At 40.8% G+C, this 21,139-nt stretch overlaps 1 protein-coding gene across 4 annotated transcripts in view; it reads right to left on the minus strand.

Annotated features, from left to right (window-relative positions):
* Cpa6 (carboxypeptidase A6) overlaps window positions 1–20,394 on the minus strand; it is a 424,263-nt gene extending 403,869 nt beyond the window's left edge. For 2 of the 4 annotated variants that reach the window (NM_001289497.1, NM_177834.4), the window contains exon 1: window positions 19,953–20,286. Coding sequence is in view for 3 of the 4 variants with exons in the window: in NM_177834.4 (NP_808502.2) it covers window positions 19,953–20,068 (116 nt within the window). In the remaining variant the exon portion in view is untranslated. Of the gene's footprint in view, window positions 1–19,952 lie in introns of all 4 variants that reach the window. The other 2 variants (XM_011238392.3, XM_006495545.4) reach the window with 2 other exon arrangements.
* Window positions 20,395–21,139: the final 745 nt, after the last annotated feature.

Consider the following 21,139-nt stretch of genomic DNA (forward strand, 5'->3'; position numbering starts at 1 on the left):
AAAGATGAGTCCAGTGACAGAGTCAAAAGGGAGGAGCACAGAGGAGTGCCGTGTGTGTATGGACAAACCCACAGATGTCCACAAATGAGGATGGGTGAAACTGGTAGGCCTTCAGTAATTGTCAGCTCTGTGTCATGAGACCTGAACTAAGGTCTTAGTTTAGTTTCACTGACTTATGCCACTTATAGCTTTTCTCTGGATTGGCCTTCCCATTGATTGTTTCTTGACTGTCTCTGCTAGAGAACAAAGCCACTGTGTGCATTACATATTACAATTCAAGGAAGATAAACTCGAATTGGCCTTTCCTATGATAACTAGCCATTGAACGTCATCAGCTAACACCCATTATTAATATTTACTAATCAACCTACTATGTGACAAACCCCTGAGCAAACATCTTATCTACATTCCCTTTTAACAGCACCGAGGGCAAGCATTACAAGTGTTTAAATAAATCAAATACAGGCTGAAAAAGAAGAAGTCATAAATCTAACATATGGAGTTAATGGTGCCAAGTGGTTTCTTTTCATAGCACAAGAGCCTTGCAAAGCTGAGCATGCTGGCTGGCTACGCCCACTAGCCTGCATGGTGCCCTCAGACTTTGTTGCATGACATCTGGTGCTTTACTGCCTTAGAGGGAGAGAGAAATACTATGCATGCCATTCACTCCATCTTCAGCTTTCTCTGAAGTTCCCTTTCAATCTGGCCTTACTTTCTCTGTTAGTGGAAACATTCTTTAAGGAGTTCAGATATGAAAGGTCTGGTGTTAATAGGTTTTTTTTTTTTTAACTTCTAAAAAAAGTCTCATAGCCATTTATCAGAAAAGAAGTGATGGCATGAAGCAAATAATGAATGTTTACCAGCTTTCCTTGTAGAGATTTTAAAAAATAATGCCTTTGAAGGAAAGTGTATGCATCCAGTCTACAGGTTATGATGCAACCTACATAAGGACATGAATGGGGAGGGTCAGAAGATAACCAACCATCAAGGGGCAGAGTCATACATTTCATAACAAGGCTAATACATTACTGTAACAAAAATATCACATCATAGATTAATGGCTTCTGAAATGTAAAAAACAAAAATGAAAAACAAATCCTCATTTTTTCTTCTCAAACATGTTTGAAACTTACATGTCCTGAGAGCTATATGGGAAGACTTAGCATTAATGGGACTGACTTTCCTGTGTCAGGATCTTCTTGGCACCACTGCCTATGTGGCCTCTGGCAGGCAGCTTGACTTTACTTGACAGACATCACCAACCATTCATGAACCATAGTCTCTACATGAGATGTACAGTGTCACTGCAATAGAATCCTAGGTCTAATTTCTAGTCACCAATTCAGGCCATTTGGCGTGTGCCTAGACTGCTTTTATTCACTATACTGGTAATCCTGACGAAGCATGAACCTTGAGATCTGCTCTGTTCATTTTGGTTGTGTGTTGTGAAATAAACGCGGCTGTGATTCAGCACGGCTTATGGTTTCTATTTCCTAAGAATGGCAACACAGACTGAATCACTCTCAAAGCAGAAAACAATTGTCCTGAAGATGAGACTAACTTATGATCCAGCAAATTTTGCTCTTTAACTGTAGGAAATGTAAACATCATAGAGACTTATTTTGTCCTGTGATGCCATTATTTCAGGGACATTTGGAGCATTTGATTTTTTGTTTGTTTAATTCCTTCAAAATAGGTCAGAAGAGATGCCTGGAACACAGTGACATAACAAAAATATATAAATCAAAGTCAAACTCAAATTTCCTCTTGCCTAGTCCAGCTCTTAGGAAGTACATAATCACATGGTACAATTAAGTTTGTCATGTTGGTATAGCAGATTGTCTTAGTACTAAAAGGACAAACTAATGCATTTTTACAAATTATCATGGCTCCATTTCCTCCTTGATTTAAAAACAAAACAAACATCAACACAAACAAGATTCCAGAGAAACATCTGCACAATGCAAAAGTTGGCACATTTCAAACACAGGGTCATAGTATTTAATCCTTTCTTTTTATTTTAAAATTTATATCACTCATGTTCTTCTAGGTAAATTATGCTCATAGCTCATTCCTTGTTAATAGCTTCATAATATTTTATATTATAGGCATATCACAATTTTCCTAATTGATCCTTAATTAGTGGATTTTTTTTTACTGTTTTAAAAACCACTATATTTGATACTATAATAAGCATTTTGACACACATAATACTTCTTTTAGACAAGTAATTTTCTAATGATATTTCTCTACAAGGTGTTCTCAAACTCTTAACAAATCTTGTAGATAACTTTATAAAGAACTTACAGCAACTTCATGTTTCTTCTAACACCAAGCACAGTCATAGCTTCTCCCAGGCCTTCTCTAGGTCTGACTGTTTTCAGTCTTTCATTCTACTAGTTTGATGTGTGGGAAAAATAGCATTCCACTGGGAGTCAGGTGGAGATGAAAATAAATATCTGTTTTTCTCTAAGTGCTCTCTGCTGTAAAGTCCTCTAGATAAAAAAATGTTCTGACAACACACACACACACACACACACACACACACTTATACAGTCCCCAGCCCTCACCCCACACATACACACCATATACACACATACCACACATAAATACACACCATACACTCACACTAGTACAGCCTCCCAACCCCCACCCCACACATACACATCATACACACACATACCACATATAAATATACACCGTAGAAACACACATGCACACATACCAACAAAGTTTTTATATAAACATAAGTATCAAAAGGGAAAATAATTTTTAAAATATAATTTAAAACGAAAAATCTAGAACATTTGTATAGTTTTGAGTAGGAGGGCTAGTTTATATTTTTAAACAAAGTACATTGGAATTCTACAAAGGAGGAAAATGAAGGTAGTTTGCTATATAACTATTAACATCATTTACATTACCTTGTAGAAATGTTAAAGGGAAAATGATGGATAAAAGCAACCTTTTTGTTATTTATGATAAATTTTGGTTATTTATGATTAATATCTCTACTACATTGGCCTTTCAACAATTGCTAAGAAAAATCAATGAGGAAAATAAAGAAAACTAAAACAAGCAAAAATACAAATTTCTCGTTGCTCCTGTTCCCTACTGCCCCCATTCTACAAAACATGACTTTAGGAGTCCTGATATATAAACACAGAGGCTTTTTAATCAATCTCTAAATGATTTCTTTGTAGTTTTCAAGTTGTGGTTGATGAATTAGAAATAGAATAAAATAGCCACTGGTCATATGCAAAACCAAGCCAGAGTGAGAAAGTGGTAACTAAGATGGAAATTAAGACGAGACCCTTTCTTAGACCATGGAATAGCAAGCTTCTGTCCATCCATATCCCACAGAAGTGGGGAACAAATTGATCCTCAAGCCACTCTGTGGAAATCAAAAGACATTTGATCTGTGCTGTGTTCTAATGACCACTATCACTGCAATTTAAAAAATGAAAATAGGTTGTGCGTGAAACTTCTGGAATGTTTCCTTTCCTGCATTTTTCTTAAAATGTAATGGGCAAGCTTAGACTGAGAAAAATATCTGTTATAGGGGAATACGTGTAAAGGTATAATGGATGGATATTTCACATGCTTCCCTCTCTTCTAAACAAACATCTAAATATAGATGTAATAGTGCCATTGCACTGAGACCACTGAAGACTGTCATTTGAGATCTATCTCAAGTATGTGCATCAGCATGATGCGGCTCCTTCTGGCATCACTTTAAGCTGGAAGGCCAGCTAGTTCCAATTCCTCATTTCCATGTATCCCCAGGGTCTAAATGACATCCATGAGGCAGACCAAGGCTGAGACTGATGCTTTTGGTGATTTAACGCTTTGTTGACAAGGCCATCTATCTCATTTGCACTAAGGAATAGCAAAGGCTGAAAGTGTTTTCCTTTTCTGTCATTATCTTGGCACTGGCTGTTGTATTAAATACACTGACTCCTGATACTTATTTGCAAAGCTCCTTGGCACAGGATACACAGAAGGTAAAATTTGCCTTTGACTTTTTTGGTTTTTGTTTTCTTTTGAGAATTTATACATGCTTGAAATTATTTTTCTTTGAATGTAGAAACTGTTTATACTTAATACAGAACAATTAGCAAATTGGAAAAAAAAAGTATAGGGATTGCAAAATCTGCAATGAAATCACCTGACCATTAAAATATTAAAAATATTTTGGAGCTTTTGTGTCAGATATAGTGACAGTATCATATGCAAAAGTAAATTATTATAAAGCCAGAATGGCTAATGAAATATCTATATATTCTATAGCTCAATTTCTCTCCGTTTTATATCTTGGCCATTAAGAGCTATAGACATTTATAGCGAACCCAGTAGATTCCATTATATGTACCTTTGGACTATTATTGAACATAAGTTACATTCCAGGTTCTGATAGAGTGCATAAATTGGTGGTAAACATCTTTCTCTGCACTCTAAACATTTGTCTACCTTTCAGATAATGCCCTGGGGAAAGCATTGCAAATAAAACTCCAAAGAATATTAACATGAAAAACAGTTTATATTTGTTAATTTATACATGTCAGTGTTCTGCCTATTCTAGGCACTTAGCATGCATGAACTCAGTTAACAATGGTTCGAGTTTACAGATATAGAAACTGAGGCATAGAGAGATGAACTTCCTTCCCAGGTCACCTTGATTGCCAGTGGCAGAGCTGGGGACATGAACCTACGCACTCTGAAGATGTGCCTCTATGCTTCATGGATTCTAACCACATGCCAGAAAACACCTGGGAACTTGTGAGAAAGGCAGAGTCTTCAGCTCTGCTATTAAGTCCTTCTATTAAGTTCTGAAGTCACATTGATCTACATCTTTAGCAGAGTCCCCACAATCATTTACACATCTAACCTTGAGTAGCTCTAGCAGTGTGTTCTGTAAGGTTGATAGATCTTATCTACTTTAATGACAAAAAATGTGCTAGCATTTCTGCAGACAGAGAAAATGTGCTCATTATTCAGAAATAACAGCTGTGTTATTGAAACATCTGAAACTGTGGTAATTTTAGATTTTAAAACACATGTATTGGCAATTTATTTCATGTAGCTCAACACTAGTGAAGAGTAAGATAACAGGCATTTGCCAGTCTTTGGAGAGGTTGGATTTGAGCAAAATAAGATGAGATCCCTTTTCTCAAAGAGGACACACTATAGTTCGGAAAAATCAATGGTTGCCATACAAAGTGATGTGTGATTATGAGGAGCATTCTGAGAACCCAGGAGGAAGTGAAGTGAAGTTTTAAAAGAGTTATGAGAGAACATGATCATTTGCTGCTGTCAATGGCAAGAAAGATGGGTATGAAAGGCCTAGCCAAATTATTAAATGGACATCTCCATATCCTGTGCTCAGAGCCAGATAAAATGCATGAATAATGTTGGTGGTCTATGTGTTATAGGAGTTGGGAATTGCTGCTTATATTGCATCAGCCTGTCAAATGCATTGTGCTTAATGGTAATGGCAGGTATGGAGGGTTACAGCACTTAGGATACACTAGTCTCTCATGATATGATGAAATGTGGCCATGTGTTGGTTACGTGGGTATGACATTAAATCATTGGTCATAGGTCATCAACCAACCTTCAGTCCCTCTCTTTCTCCACCCTTTCCCTACTTTCTCACAGGAGCCAACTGATTTTATGAACATGGTTATCTTGGGATTCTTTGGAACTCCTGTCATAGGAAGCATGCTAAGAGCATCAGTGAAGAATTAGCCTGAGTCTGAGGCCTCTGTGCCAAGTGTGCAGCCCTCTCTTTAATAGGCTCTTCAGGGTTTTACCCTAAGCTCACTTTAAAGAAGCTGCCTGTGCATTTAGCACAATCTTAATTCTGTGGAACCTGAACTTAATTCAGGGGTCTGACTTAGGGAGCTGAGTGTAGGCCTGCAAGCAAGCTTTGTTTTTCCTGAATCAGGGCATCTAAAGAAATGGAAAATAAATGAAGAGTAGAATCTAGACAATAAACTTCTGAAGGCCTTTATAAAAGGCTTTCGGTTAATGAGAATTAGTTTTGCAATGAGAAAAAAATAAAAATAAAACATGATCCTCAAAATGAATGAACTGATCAGCCGTCTATAGTTTCAGATGAGGTTATATACATTCTTCAGATGGTAAACCAATGTATATTTCTCCAGATTGGAAAAGACAGTGGTGAAAAGCCATGTTTAATGTTAATGCCTCTAATTCCTGTTACAGGAGGACTGAGAATAAAAGATGAGTTTTGGCTATATACTAAAACTAGTTATCCCAAAAAGGTCAAACCAGAAAATGAACGTAATTAAAATGTATTAGATACATGTTTTGAATTGCCATAATAAACCATTACTATGTATAATTAATATGTGCTAATAAAAACATAAGAGGAACCCAAATCAGACCTAAGGAAACAAAGGCAGTCACTGACCCCCACGCCGGTCAGTGTGTACTTTTTGCACCAGCCAGGTAACAGTGGTTTTGCCTCAGTGATCTCACAGAAGCAGAGTGGTGTTTGAAGCAATCTTAGGTGCCTAGAAACTTAACAAAATACCTAAGACCAAGTCTGAACTTTAAGGCCTCAAAGACAATCTGCAGGTAGAATACAATGGCAGGAGATGGATCAACACACCTATGGTCAGAGAGGCATCAGCCCTGGGGTTCCCACATTCCTCTGAGGCTAAAGAGGGAATGGCTTTCAAGTAATTCTCCCTGCTGTCCCCATATCAAAATTAATCTGGCAGTGTCTGCAATTTGATTTCAAGTTTGTTTCTCTCTCTATCTCATGACCACCTTTTTCTCCCTCCCTCTGCCCTTTCTATCCATCCATCCATCCGTCCAGTCTGTCCATCCACCCACTCACCCACTCACAAACCCATCCTGGTTCTTACTGAACATGTTAAATACTCCTCAGGTGTGGTGAGAATACAGATACACAGAAGAGGAGACAGCATCTAAGGCTCTACTTCCTTCTGATCTAACCACACAGTGATGTAGATCCCAGGTAGTACAATGGTGTGCAGGATAGAGAGGGTGTTGTGGCTCTTAGGTGGGAGCAATCATAGCCAACTGGAGACATTATAGACTTGGCTGGCTGAGGATGAAGGGTTTGAACTGGGTCACGAATGGTGGACAGGTATAGATGGTTGGGGGTTGGCCAAAGTGTGCTGAAAAAGAAAATACAGGCAAGAGACTGTGTGTGGTTCTGGGCAGTTCACACAGATCAAAGGGAAACAGATGGCCAGATGGCTGTCTGGTGAACAGCAGCAGCAACTAAAGATGCATGTCGCACAGCTTGCCTAGACTAAGGCCCTGCCTTGATCCCCACTGCCTCCGCTTCTGACACTCTCCATTGCTTTTCAAACCTTAGCTTAATCACAGCCTGAGGTGTTTAAAGTCCAGGCACCACTCCCAGCATTCCTTGCTGGAGAGAAGGTTGCTGGACTGGGAACTTTCCAACAAGTTCCCAGTGATGCTGTTGGCTGTTCAAGGTCATGCTACAGAGACTCCCACCTTGACACTTTCTTATGCCTAGAAACTTCTGCTTTAGCCATATCACTCCTGGTTGGCCTCTTTATTCCTCCCACCAGCTCTCTGACATTCTTTATCCCTCTTCTGCACTTTATCTTTCCATAGCCCTTATCTGAACTCAACACCATGATTTATTAATTTTCAATCACCCTTTTAGAATGTAAATCCCCCAAGAGACTGTGTTTTATTCAGGAGTACCTGAAGCAGGGCTCTTTAGCATCTGACTTCTGGGCTTCCTCAGCTTTAAATCAGCCTGTTATGTGCAGGTTGCCTATCAGTAGTGCTGACAGAAAGGATGAGAGATGCCTTGGAAGGAACAGAAGAGATAAAGCACCTTTATAGCTCATAGCAGGAGGGATGGAAGTGCGGTGACATAGGAAAGATGCTGTGGCCCTCCTTCTTGTCAGTCAAGAGTACACAGTGACCTAATACACTAACATTTTCACTCCTTATTTATAAGTGTACCCTTCCTGTCTGTTTCCCTCCCCATCTCCCTCCCTTCTTGACATTTATTAGTAAAAAGTTTTGGGTCAGCAATGGGAAGAAGAAAAGTTAATTTCCCCTGTCAACTTGCCTACATTTAAAGCTATTTATGAAACACAGCTCCGGCTGTGTTTCACGGGGCATTTCCAGAGCTTTAGCTGAGGGAGGCAGAGCCCCTGTGAATGGCCTAGCATTGTCCCATGGGCTGTGATTTTAGACTGAATAGAAAGACTTAAACGAAGGAGAAGAGCAGTGCATCACATCTACTTGCCTCTGTCCTGACTGGGGACACTGTGGCAGTTTCTCAGCCCCTGCTTCTATGCCTTCTCAGTCAGAAGGTGTGTAACCTCAGACTCTGAGCCAAAAGAAACCTTTCTGTTCCTTAAGTTGCCTTTGTCAGGTGTTTTGTTTTAGCAATAAGAAAAGTAACTAATATTGAAAGGTAAGATACTGGGAAGGATGCAAGTAAATAGAGATATTCAGAGTGACTAGGTTGATAATACACTATCTCAGCAAATCAAGCTTTTATAGGCAAAGGAAAATTATTTTTTAATTTAGGCAAAAAGTCACAAGGAGCAAAAATGCTCAGGTGTGTGTGTGTGTGTGTGTGTGTGCACGCGTGTGCATGTATATGTCTGGGTATGTATATATGTGTGTACGTGTGTTTGTATGTGTGTATGTATGGGTGTATGTGTGTGTAGGTGTATATGTGTATGTGTATATAGGTGTGTGTATGTGTGTGTATGCGTGTATGTATATATGTGTGTGTGTTTGTATGTGTGTATGTGTGTTTGTGTTAATTTGGTATTATACTGATTTTCTAGTAATTACTTATTGTCATATCTTTATATTTCACAGAGGTTGAAAAACAGGAGAAGTGGGTTCTCTACAATATCTTCTTCTTAGTACGCTAAGTATTTAGAAGCTTGTAGACAAGAAAATATTCCATCATCTCTAAACAACCAGCTATCCTGGCAGATCTCAAAGGCCTCCAACCTCCAGGATGTTTAGTGATTTTGACACCATATGTGCTGTTATCATATCACACATCCCATACAGTTATGATGGATAGAAGAATGCCACATTTTATGAATCTGTAAGACCATAAAAGGAACTTAACAGACATTTATCTCATTCATGAATTAGTCTGATAAGATATAGGAATTCTGAAAGGCAATTTGGGGGAATAAAAATATTGCCCATGAGGTCATGCATTCAAAAGATTCTATATGTGTAAAAATAAACCAAGTTCTTATCTGATGATAAATGAGTATCACCGTGAACATCATCTCTTTACCAAGTGGTAACCTAAGACTGAACTACCTTAAAGTTCAAGGTGGGCATGTTGAGAAAACAATGGAAGAGACACGTCAAGAGAACCTGTGGTGACCTAATGACAGGGCATTTTTCTTTGATTACTTGCTCATATGTGTCACCTCCTCTCACCAGTCCTCTCTCCCTCCCTCTCTTTATCCTTTCAATCAACTGCTTAATTAAAACATAAGCTCTCGGGGGTTAGAAATGGCCACACAGGCTCTCAGAAAAACAGAAACAGACATACTAAAAATCCTAACCCCATGTGAGCTAAGGAGTGATGGCCACTGTGGGATCAGCAGTCAGTGTGTGGAAGGAGTCAGCGTGGGAGATGGGATGTTGGGAGATGGATGAGAAGAAGGTATTCCCAGTTCTTCCTAAGAAGACACCAAGATGGTCACAGTTTTTAACTTAATCCCTCAGAAATGTGGGAGAAAACAGGCAATTTTATAACTAGATGTACCTGCATGGATGCCAAGCCTTTCCAATTAGTTATTAACATGACCATCTAATATTGTATCATGCATTGCATGTTGATTTACAAAAGACAATGCCATTTCCTCCACTGAGAGAGAAATAGAAATTAGCAGTTGTCATCTCCTTTCCCTTTTGGCCTTGCTATTATGTTTTTGGCTTTGTTTGTTTTGTTTTGTTTTTATGTTTTTTTCCTTTCAGAGCCCCAGAAACTGCATTAGAAAAAAAACTCTTTAAATGTGTGTGTGCGTGCGTGTGTGTGTGTGTGTGTGTGTGTTCAATTCCAGGTGTTTCACCGAAAAAGAGAAATTCTGCACTGATGGTTCAATTAAGGTCTTTTGATAACATGAGGATTGATAGAAACCAGGTAGGAATGGACAGTCCAGGGATGCGAAAGCACCCGAGCATGGGTAGTCCCTGGGTTTGAGGAACAGCAGCATTAGACCCTAGAGACTAGAGAGAGCTGGACTACGGCAGGGAAGTGCCAGCAAGAGATGTTTATCCAAGACCCAGCTACCATCAAACCATGGCACCAAAAGAAACCAGAAACAAGAGGAAGGGAAGAAATTCTCTAACTTTTCTTTTCTCTCTTCCTGGTTCCACTAGCCTGATACAGAAAGTAGCCAGACATAGGCTGAGGAGTCTTTCTTCCAGACCCAGAGAAAAGAAAGTTACAGAATGGGTAGGAACTAGGAGGCTATCAACATTCATTTTGTTTTACTTACATTGTGACATCATGCAGAGGTATTTAAACACACATTCTTGTCCCGTGAATAAGCACATCTGCTATAAGCACAGTGATAGTTTATGGGCAATGTTACTTGTCACATGAAGTTATATGAAACTATCCAGTAGAAACTCTTGGGCTGGAGTCGTGGTTCTGTTGTGAACTATCTATTAGCAGTTGCTCCTTTATTCAGATCTCCTATTCATTTGGCCTCCTTTCTACCTACGACTTCACACTCTTCTTAAATGACACAACAACAGACACCATTCCTCCCTTAATTAAAAGCAGAATGGTAAAGGGTTCCTTCAGGCTTGAGGTTTGAACCCATCACTCCAATGACCACCTTCCCTTCAGGGATAAATATGCCACTAGAAATTATTGTCCACAGTTAATGCTAATTTTTTCATATTCCATTCAGTCTTCAATATGCTCTGGCTTTTTCAGCCATTTGACGAAAGATATCTTTGATGACATCACACATGACTTCCTTTATGGAAACCAATAGATACTGCCTGGCAATAACTGAGGTAAGTAACCTCTCTTTTTTTTTAATTTTATTTTTAAAAATATATTCTTTGCATACTTTATATTCCAACCAGTTTCTCTTATCTCCAGTCTCCCTCCATCCAGCACTACCATTCCTTCCTCCTCAGTTTACCTTTAAGAAAGAAATAAAGAGAGAGAGAGAGAGAGAGAGAGAGAGAGAGAGAAGAAAGAAAGAAAGAAAGAAAGAAAGAAAGAAAGAAAGAAAGAAAGAAAGAAAGAGAGAGAGAGAGAGAGGGAGGGAGGGAGGGAGGGAGGGAGGGAGGGAGGGAGGGAGGGAGGGAGGGAGAGAGAGAGAGAGAGAGAGAGAGAGAGAGAGAGAGAGAGAGAGAAAATCAGTCAACCCAGGAGGAGGAGGAGGAGCAGAAAAGGGTCCTAGGCACAAGCAAATGCATCAGAACACCCCTCTCCCACTGTTAGGAGTCCCACAAGAACACCAAGCTATGCAAACAGTGTGTATGCAGAGGACCAAGCCAGACCCAGGCTGACTCCGAATTGTTGCTTCAGTCTGGATCTGTGAGCCCCTATGAGCCCCGCTTAGTTGATTCTGTGGGTCGTGTTCTCCTGGTCCTGGACTGCTCTGGTTCCGATAATCCTTCCTCCACTCTTCTGCAGGGCTCTTCTCCCAACTTTGCCTTGTGTTCAGCTGTGCTGACCTGTTTGTTACCACTAAACATTCATTTAACTATCATTTTCTGTATTTCTTACTTTCTAGACCTTTCTATCAGTCTCCTTTTTGACATTTCCCCTGGTTTTCGGTTCTCTTTTCATGTCAATGCATACTTCCTGGGTATTCTACCAGATGTCTAGAAATTGCATACCATTTATATTTTCTCTGTAAAGATTTTGGTCTAAGTACTCGATCTAAAGTGTGAGCCATTTTGTACACTTCCCTCTTGTATCTATTTAATTACTTAATTGTTGCAGCTCTACACCTGACTGGTCCTTCAGCTCATCCCGTTTTCATTTCTCATGCCATTGCAGTGGTCTCAGGTTAGACTCATCACTGCCTTAGTTGCCTTGTGCACAGCCATCTGCCTTTACATCTTCCCTTCTCAGGGATTCCAGAAAGAACTTTCTTTTAAAAATTTATCTGCATCCCCTGCTGAAAATATATTAATATTCTACCACATTAGGTGAGATTAGAATTTGTGTGTAATGGATGAAAAACTATGTCACTCCTTTGCATGCATCTGCAGCCTTGGCTTATGTCTTGCTCTTAGAGAAAGAAGCAAAGCCACTCTGATTATCTAGAGCTCATCAAGGTCTCTTGGAGCTCTTTGAAATAAACTATCCTCTGGGTCTAGAAAGCCTTCCTCAAATTTCAACTGGTAGGCTTTGGTTTTCTTTTATGAGAGACTAGGCCATGCCCTTTCCGTACCAACTATTTAAAAGGAAAAGGCAGCATAATTACACATAAGAATCTCCTCAAATTTCTGTTTGTCCTTCAAGAAACTTCTCACAGCTGAGAAGCCAACTTTGATCTTCCCTTCATCCTTCAGTCTGGATTAAATGACCTTACCTGGCAGGAAAAATGTTCTCTATGGAAACGGGGGTCTAGGTTGAAACTCCTTGTTTACGTGCTTGAGTTATTCACTATGTAGTGTGTATGAGTTGGTCTTTCATCTCTCTGGTCTGAGCCTAGCAACAGACAGGCAGTTCACAAATATTTACAGAAATGAAATATTCCCTCTTTAAAGATTCCTCAGTTTTGCCAAACCATATGGCTTTATCCACAGTAATTCAAGGAAGTAAGGAAGGTTGAGATGGCTTCTAGAATCACCTAGAGCCATAGTGTCAATTGTGAGAGATGCTGAGAACTCACTGACCTGGGTAGCAGTCCTAACCCCACACTAACTCTGCAAATCCTTTTATCTTCAGGGAGTCTGCCTTCTCGGGTATTAAACAGAAAGACTGGGGTATTGTTTGTTTGTTTATTTTTGTTTTATTTCTTTCTGTCTCCATAGTTTTGTCAGTTGATGACTTGGAAAGAGCATTTGCAAAATACAAACAATGTGTTTTCAATCACTTCAAAGTGGGAACCTCTGTATCTGGAGAACGAAGTTGAAATGAGAATGGGCTGTAGTCACCAGTGACTCCGAGACCTCTACAAACCTGCAAGTGTCCCTCAGCAAGTGCTTCCAGAGCTGGTCTTCAGCTAATGACAATACTTCACAATGTCTCTTATACCTAAACCATATGCCCAATTCTAGTCCATATGGAGGACAGGTTAAATGTCTGGACTTCGGCTTTTTCTTTCCATTTTCCTGTTAGGCAGATTGTGACATAAAAGCTTCCTTCCTGTATCCACTTATTAGTGTACTCACTTATAAGTGAGCACATACCTTTAGGGTTTGGGTTACCTCATTCAGGATACTTTCTAGTTCTACCCATTTTATCTGCAAAATTCATGATGTCCTCATTCTTAATAGCTGAGTAGTATTCTATTGTGTAAATGAACCACCTTTTCTTTACCAATTTAGAAATATCTAGGATGTCTTCATTTTCTGGCTATTATAAATAATGATCCTATAAACATAGTTGAGCAAGTGTCCTTGTGGGATGATGGAACATCTTTCAGGTATATGCCCAGGAGAGGTATAGCTGGGTCTTGAGGTAGAACAATGCCCATTTTTCTGAGAAACTGTCAAATTTATTTCCAGCGTGTTTGTACCAGTTTGCATGCCCACCAACAATGGAGGAGTGTTCCCCTGGCTCCACATCCTTGCCAGGATGTGCTGTCACTTGAGTTTTGGATCTTAGCCATGTTGATGAGTGTAAGGCAAAAATCTCAGAATCATTTTGATTTGTATTTCTCTGATGACTAAGGACATCAAACATTTCTTTAAGTGTTTACAATGCTATAATCCAGAGACCCAAAGAAACCAAATAATGAGGAGGGGGTGGGGTTTAAGGAGTTGAGGTTTGGGAAGTGATATCTCAGAGGAAAGGGGGAGGGGGAGTAGGGAAGGATCCACGTGAGGGGTTCTAGGAGGAGAGGGGGCTGATATTGAGATGTAAACTGAATAAATAGTGTCTTAGTCAGGGTTTCTATTCCTGCACAAACATCATGACCAAGAAGCAAGTTGGGGAGGAAAGGGTTTATTCATCTTACACTTCCATACTGCTGTTCATCAACAAAGGAAGTCAGGACTGGAACTCAAGCAGGTCAGGAAGCAGGAGCTAATGCAGAGGCCATGGAGGGATGTTCTTTACTGGCTTGCTTCCCCTGGCTTGCTCAGCCTGCTCTTTTATAGAACCCAAGACTACCAGCCCAGAGATGGTCCCACCCACAAGGGGCTTTTCCCCCTTGATCACTAATTGAGAAAATGCCTTACAGCTGGGTCTCATGGAGGCATTTCCTCAACTGAAGCTCCTTTCTCTGTGATAACTCTAGCCTGTCAAGTTGATACACAAAACTAGCCAGTATAGATAGATAGATAGATAGATAGATAGATAGATGATTGATTGATAGATAGATAGATAGATAGATAGATAGATAGATAGATAGATAGATAGATAGATAGATAGATAGAAAATCTCCCTTCCTGGACCATATTTCCAAGTTGGGTGTTGACCAGGTCAAAGGTGCAGGACCACAGGGGTCTGGACACTGGCACTGCCAACTAGCCATAGATGTTCTGGATTTTTATATGCATACAAAATGAATTTATTTAAACTATTAAAGGCAGGGGTTCTTTGCTAAATCAACAAACAAACAAGCAAAAGTAAGGCAACCCAACAATATACTAAAAGAGATATTTAAGAAAATGTTGTGCTATTTTCAAAACATTGTGGGAAAAGAGGGAAAGGTCAAGTAACATGTAAAGGCAGAACTGTCAGAATTATACCAGACTTTTCAACAGAGAGTATGACAATAGGATAAAAAGGCAACCAACAGACTGGGAAAAGATCTTTACCAATCCTATATCCAATAGAGTGCTAAAATCTAATACATACAAAGAACTCAAGAAATTAGACTCCAGAAAACCAAATAACCCTATTAAAAATGGGGTACAGAGCTAAACAAAGAATTGTCAACTGAGGAATACTGAGTGACTAAGAAGCAACTAAAAAAATGTTCAACATCCTTAATCATCAGGGAAATGCAAATCAATACAACCCTGAGATTCCACCTCACACCACTCAGAATGGCTAAGATAAAAAATTCAGCTGACAGCAGATGCTGGCGAGGATGTGGAGAAAGAGGAACACTCCTCCATTGTTGGTGGGATTGCAAGCTTGTACAACCAATCTGGAAATCAGTCTGGCGGTTCCTCAGAAAATTGGACATAGTACTACCGGAGGATCCCGCAATACCTCTCCTGGGCATATATCCAGAAGATGTCCCAACCGGTAAGAAGGACACATGCTCCACTATGTTCATAGCAGCCTTATTTATAATAGCCAGAAGCTGGAAAAAACCCAGATGCCCCTCAACAGAGGAATGGATACAGAAAATGTGGTACATTTACACAATAGAGTACTACTCAGCTATTAAAAAGAATGAATTTATGAAATTCCTAGGCAAATGGATGCACCTGGAGGGCATTATTCTGAGTGAGGCAACCCAATCACAAAGGAACTCACACAATATGTACTCACTGATAAGTGGATATTAGCCCAGAAACTTAGGATACCCAAGATATAAGATACAATTTGCTAAACGCATGAAACTCAAGAAGAATGAAGACTGAAGTGTGGACACTTTGCCCCTTCTTAGAATTGGGAACAAAACACCCATGGAAGGAGTTACAGAGACAAAGGTTGGAGCTGTGACGAAAGGATGGACCATCTAGAGACCTCTATATCCAGGGATCCACCCCATAATCAGCTTCCAAATGCTGACACCATTGCATACACTAGCAAGATTTTGCTGAAAGGACCCAGATATAGCTGTCTCTTGTGAGGCTATGCCGGGGCCTAGCAAACAGAGAAATGGATGCTCACATTCAGCTATTGGATGGATCACAGGGCCCTCAATGGAGGAGCTAGAGAAAGTACCCAAGGAGCTAAAGGGATCTGCAACCCTATAGGTGGAACAACAATATGAACTAACCAGTACCCCGGAGCACTTGACTCTAGCTGCATATGTATCAAAAGATGGCCTAGTCGGCCATCACTGGAAAGAGAGGCCCACTGGACTTGCAAACTTTATATGCCCCAGTACAGGGGAATGCTAGGGCCAAGAATTGGGAGTGGGTGGGTAGGGGAGTGGGGGGAGGGTATGGGGGACTTTTGGGATAGCATTGGAAATGTAAATGAGGAAAATACCTAATAAAAATATTTAAAAAAAAACTCAGGTTGACAGCAGATGCTGGTAAAGATGTGGACAAAGAGAAACACTCCTCCATTGCTTGTGGGATTGCAAGCTGGTACAACCAAGCAGTATGGGTGGGAAGCCAGGCCTCTTTGTCCTCATAGTGGAGACCCAGCAGTCTCAGAAGATCAGGATATGCTCAGCTTGAGAAAAGATGTCTAACCCTCTATGTTGGTACAATGAGCATGATCCTCATCAGAGTCTGTGTATCCTAGGCAGTACTTATACCCTGGATAGTTTCTGTGTTGGGGGCCAGTCTCTTCACTAACTCGCAACTTTTCTAGGGTATTTACTGTTGGTTGATGCTCTTGGCACACAATGAGCATTGAGATAATACTTATGAGGATGAAGGGCTATGTCCACAGATACTTCCAGTCCTGCTTTTCCTCATCTTTAAAGCATCTAAAGTACCCCTTTATGTACTTCCCATGTCCTATGGGCTCCACCTGCACTCCAAGCAATGACTGACCACCTGTAATGCCCTCACCCCCGAGAGAAGGTATCTGAGATCAAACTTCCAATTTCACCTTTATAAGATACACATTTCCTTTATTGCTGAAATGATCATGTTCTTTCCAAAACAAGATAAAAGCAGTACTTTTTCCTAAATGAGTATTGGAGTGCAAGGTACAGTTTGAAGAGTTAGGTAAAGGTGGGTGAGAACCCTAAATACATTCTTGCAGAGACTTTAGGTAAGTTATCTATGAACCAGAGTGCCTGCATGTGTATTTGTCAAAGTGCTTTCAAAAACATTTAGCTGAGGAGGGCAGATCTACTGTGAATGGGGGCAGCAAATCTCTACAAGTTAGTGTCCCAGACTGAAGCAGAATGAAAAGGTGAGTTGAGTGCAGTGTTCATCTCTCTCTGCTTCTTTACTGTGGGCGATGTGCGCGCGCACGCGCGCACACACACACACACACCTTCCTATGGTACAAATCATTATTTGCCTATTATAACCACATAGTATAGTAAATAATTAGATTCTTCCATGAAAACAAGATGGGAAAGAAGAGAAGACAGAGTTGTGTTTGCCTGTGTGGGAGTCTTGTTTATTGAGTGACCTCTGATGGAAATGTCTGACTTGGCATTGTTAGCTCCTGCAGCCTTCCTCTAGCTGAGCAGTAGTAAAGCAGTATTATTGAAAGTCAAATTGTTGACCTTGCTTTGTTCTCTTCTGTCTTTTTAAATCTTCCTTGGCGATGTGTGATCTGATAGAGTTACCCAAAAAGGTCTTTGTGTTCAGATTTCCCTATAGGTCTGTAGTTTCTCAAACTCATTTTTAAACTGATTTCCTGAGACACTTCAAGGAAGCTTCTATTACACATTGGCTCTATTCAGCCGTTATTGTTTGTATAGAGAGGACCTGCTGCTCATTAGCTCTTCTGAAGGGGCATGGTGTTTTTTTCTGAATATTCTAATTTTTATTCATGCTCAGGGGCCTGCAGATGACAATCACATAGTAATGTATTTGGCTAAGACCTGCCAAATATCTTTTCCATAATGCAAGGAATAAGATTATCCCATAATTATTAGCAAGGAAATCAACACAACCTATGAAGGGATAACAATAAGGCAGCCTACAGTCATGCTAAACCGGCAGCAGCAAAGACGAAGGCGACATTCCCGTTTTACCCTGTTTTCTACCAGATTCTTGATTCCTAAGAGCTAAATATGGACAAAGTGGTTCCTTAGTAAGCAAAGCAAAACACGCCCAAGACAGAGAAGCATTTGTCCTTGGTAAGGAGAGAATGGCTTTCTGTGTCTTGAAGGTGAGTTAAAGTTCTCCGTTTTCAAATGGAGGGAACACCCAGAACAGTTCAGATTTTCAAGAGGCCTTAGGCTTCTATTATGATGGACAGATAGTGAGAGGCTCTTCAGCTTCTCAGTTTTCATCTCATTTTTTTTTGTCCTTTCAACTTTCAGACATCTGGTAATTTATACATTCGGGACTATCTTATGTTGCAGGCTAAAAGAAATGGTGATTACTACCTTCAGTGCACAGCAAGAGAGGAGGCAGGACTATCTCCCTAAGAAGTGGCATCATTTCTTAAAAATTCTGAAAGAAAAGATGTTGCTGGCCATACTTGTCGTACACTCAGTGGTGCTTGGGAAAGGATGCACACCTGCTCAGCTGAAGCAAGCTTGGTAACTTATTGCTAATGAGTGCCACATACTGAAGGAATTGTGCACAGGGACGCAGCTGAGTGGAGGAGTGCGGTCCTGTATCACATGGGGCACATCTACACTGTTGATATGTTCATTGTCTGGTCTGACGTCAGCTCAAAAGTGCGATTGACTCCTCCACAGCCTTAGGGTGCAGGTCGGTCATTAAGCAGTCTTTGCTCACATCTCTAAGGAGTGTTGTGTGGCACATGACAAATTATAGGATATAAAGCTTTGCTGTGCAGGAGACTAGAAATAACCTCTTGGATGTAAATGCCCTTCTGTGCCTCAAGAAAAAAAAATATAGGTGGAAAATTTTAAGGTTATATTCCCACCTCTATTTCACCAAACACCTTCCCACTTGATCCTGTGCCCTCCCCAATTAAAATCATGTTTGTGAATGTCTCCCTGTAAATTCTGTATTTGGAAGATTACTAAACAAAAGCAGCTTCCAGTTCCTCGGGGAGAGAAAGAGAAACACAATTCTGCATTCCATACTCTCACAAGCTCCACATACAAGTCCTAAAATGAGCAACTTTTCTTTGGGATGCTAATTTTTTTCCACTGGAGATAACTGAGTGGTACGGTAATGTCACTTCTCCTCCTTGGTTTTAAGCAACTGAACTAGAGGATCTAGTTAAGGTTCCTTTCTAAAATGCAGGCATTCTATAATTTCCAGATTCAAAAATCAGCACTCTGCAAATCTGAGCCAAGCGCACGCTGTCTGTGCCACAGCAAGCCTTCAAGATAATAAGAGCGTGCACAGTGGTACATTTCTTTAGTCCCAGCTCTGGGCCTCCCTGAGATTGCCTTCTCAGAGCCTGCTAACCTACAGAGAGGGGAAAACTGGTTTCTTCTTCTTAAAAATACCAGCATGTTTACAGTTGACTACTTTTATTCTGCTTATTTTGTGTCGATCTGAAATATCTAACAATCACCCTGAACTAACATTTTTTTTAAAATCATATTCAGCTCTTCAATAAGTCACAGGTAAATTTTAACCCACTGCTGAAGTGAGTGCACCATTCTAAAGGACACTAATTTCTAGGTCATATTTCATGTGGTACAACAGTATTCTTTATGCTGAGCATCAACCAAGGCAAATACTGCAGATACTAGCCACAGCACCCCAGAGACACTTTCCCATTGAATTTTGAGGCCCCAGCTGTGGCTGGGACACTCTAAACAGTATGATAGCAGACTATTGTCTACAATACGTTCTCAGCCAACTGAACCAATACTGGATGCTGTTTATACATTTTATGGAGGGGACTCTGAAGCCCTCAGTCACACAGAAACCACAAACAACAAAATGGTGAGGCACATGGGGGCTAAACAACACCCCTCTCATACAAGCAAAGCCTCGCAGGACAAGAAGTTGGCTCCACTTACCCAGCATAGCGGTTGTCGTAAGAGTGGCAGTGCCCAGGTTTCAGAATATTCAAAAGGAGCCAGCAAACCGGCAGAAAAGCTGCTGTGTGGCTCCTGGGATTCCCGAGGAAGTTCATACTATTGCAATGAGAGGAGCTGAAAGTTGCTTAACAGCAGTCACCAAAGGAAGAGGCTGGAGGTGGCTTACAACACCCCCTGCTCACCAGCAAGTTGTCTGGGAAAGGGGTGGGGGAGAAGGCTTGGGAATGAGCAAAATGTGACACTTTAGGCAGCTAGGGAGTTGCTATTAAGACTGGGTCTTGTGAGGAAATGCAGCCCAGCCCAGCCTGGAAGCAGGGGCCGATCCTAAATCAGGCTCTCCTGAAGGGGCTGGGCCTCCCTGAGCTGACTCACAGGCAGACTTTGCAGGGTGCTATAGCCTGTGGGTAACCCTTCTCTGGTTTTGGTTTGTCTGTTTGCCTATTGAAGATCACTAAGTCTTTTGTATAACCGTTCTTTCTCTGCTGCCTTGATAGCATAGGGACCTTATCTTAATTGCCAACAGTATGTAGGAGACATACAAGCTGGCAGACACATTCCAGGCTTAATGATTTGTTCTGCCACAACAGATTTCCACACAGGTTTTCCAGATTGAAACCCACAGTGAAAGGAACTTCACGTGTGAAGGAGGAGGCTTAGGCATCTGGATGTGAGATGTTGGCCTCATTCTGGCTTGTAACTATATGTGGACAAACAGAGGGACTGCTAGCCTGCTAGGAGCTCTCGGTATTCATTCTGCACTAGCAGGACCCATATTTGTGGCTGCTGAACAGTTTCTTGAAGGATGGGGAAGCCTCCCAGGGCTTTGTGACCTTGGTTGCACATTTGGAATCATTTAGGGAAGGTGAGCCTTTCAATCAGAATGCAGAAGGATGGCATCTGTCATTGAAAAAGCTGCCCCAGTGACTGGGGAGGTGGTTCAGTGAATGAAATAACTGGCATGAGGACTCAGGTCCAGATCTCCAGCATCTGTGTAAAAGCCAATCCTCAGGGTGCAGGTCTGTGATCCCAGTGTTGAAGGGTGTGGGAAGAGACAGGTGCCACTGGGGGGGGGGGGGGTGAGTGCTGGTGCACATAGGGACCAGCTCACTCAGTGAGTCCCAAGCTGGTTTAGAGCAGGGCTTGTCAAACTTCTAGCGCCTACAAAT

The sequence above is a fragment of the Mus musculus genome, chromosome 1 (genome assembly GCF_000001635.26).
Source record: "Mus musculus strain C57BL/6J chromosome 1, GRCm38.p6 C57BL/6J".
Classification (NCBI taxonomy): domain Eukaryota; kingdom Metazoa; phylum Chordata; class Mammalia; order Rodentia; family Muridae; genus Mus; species Mus musculus.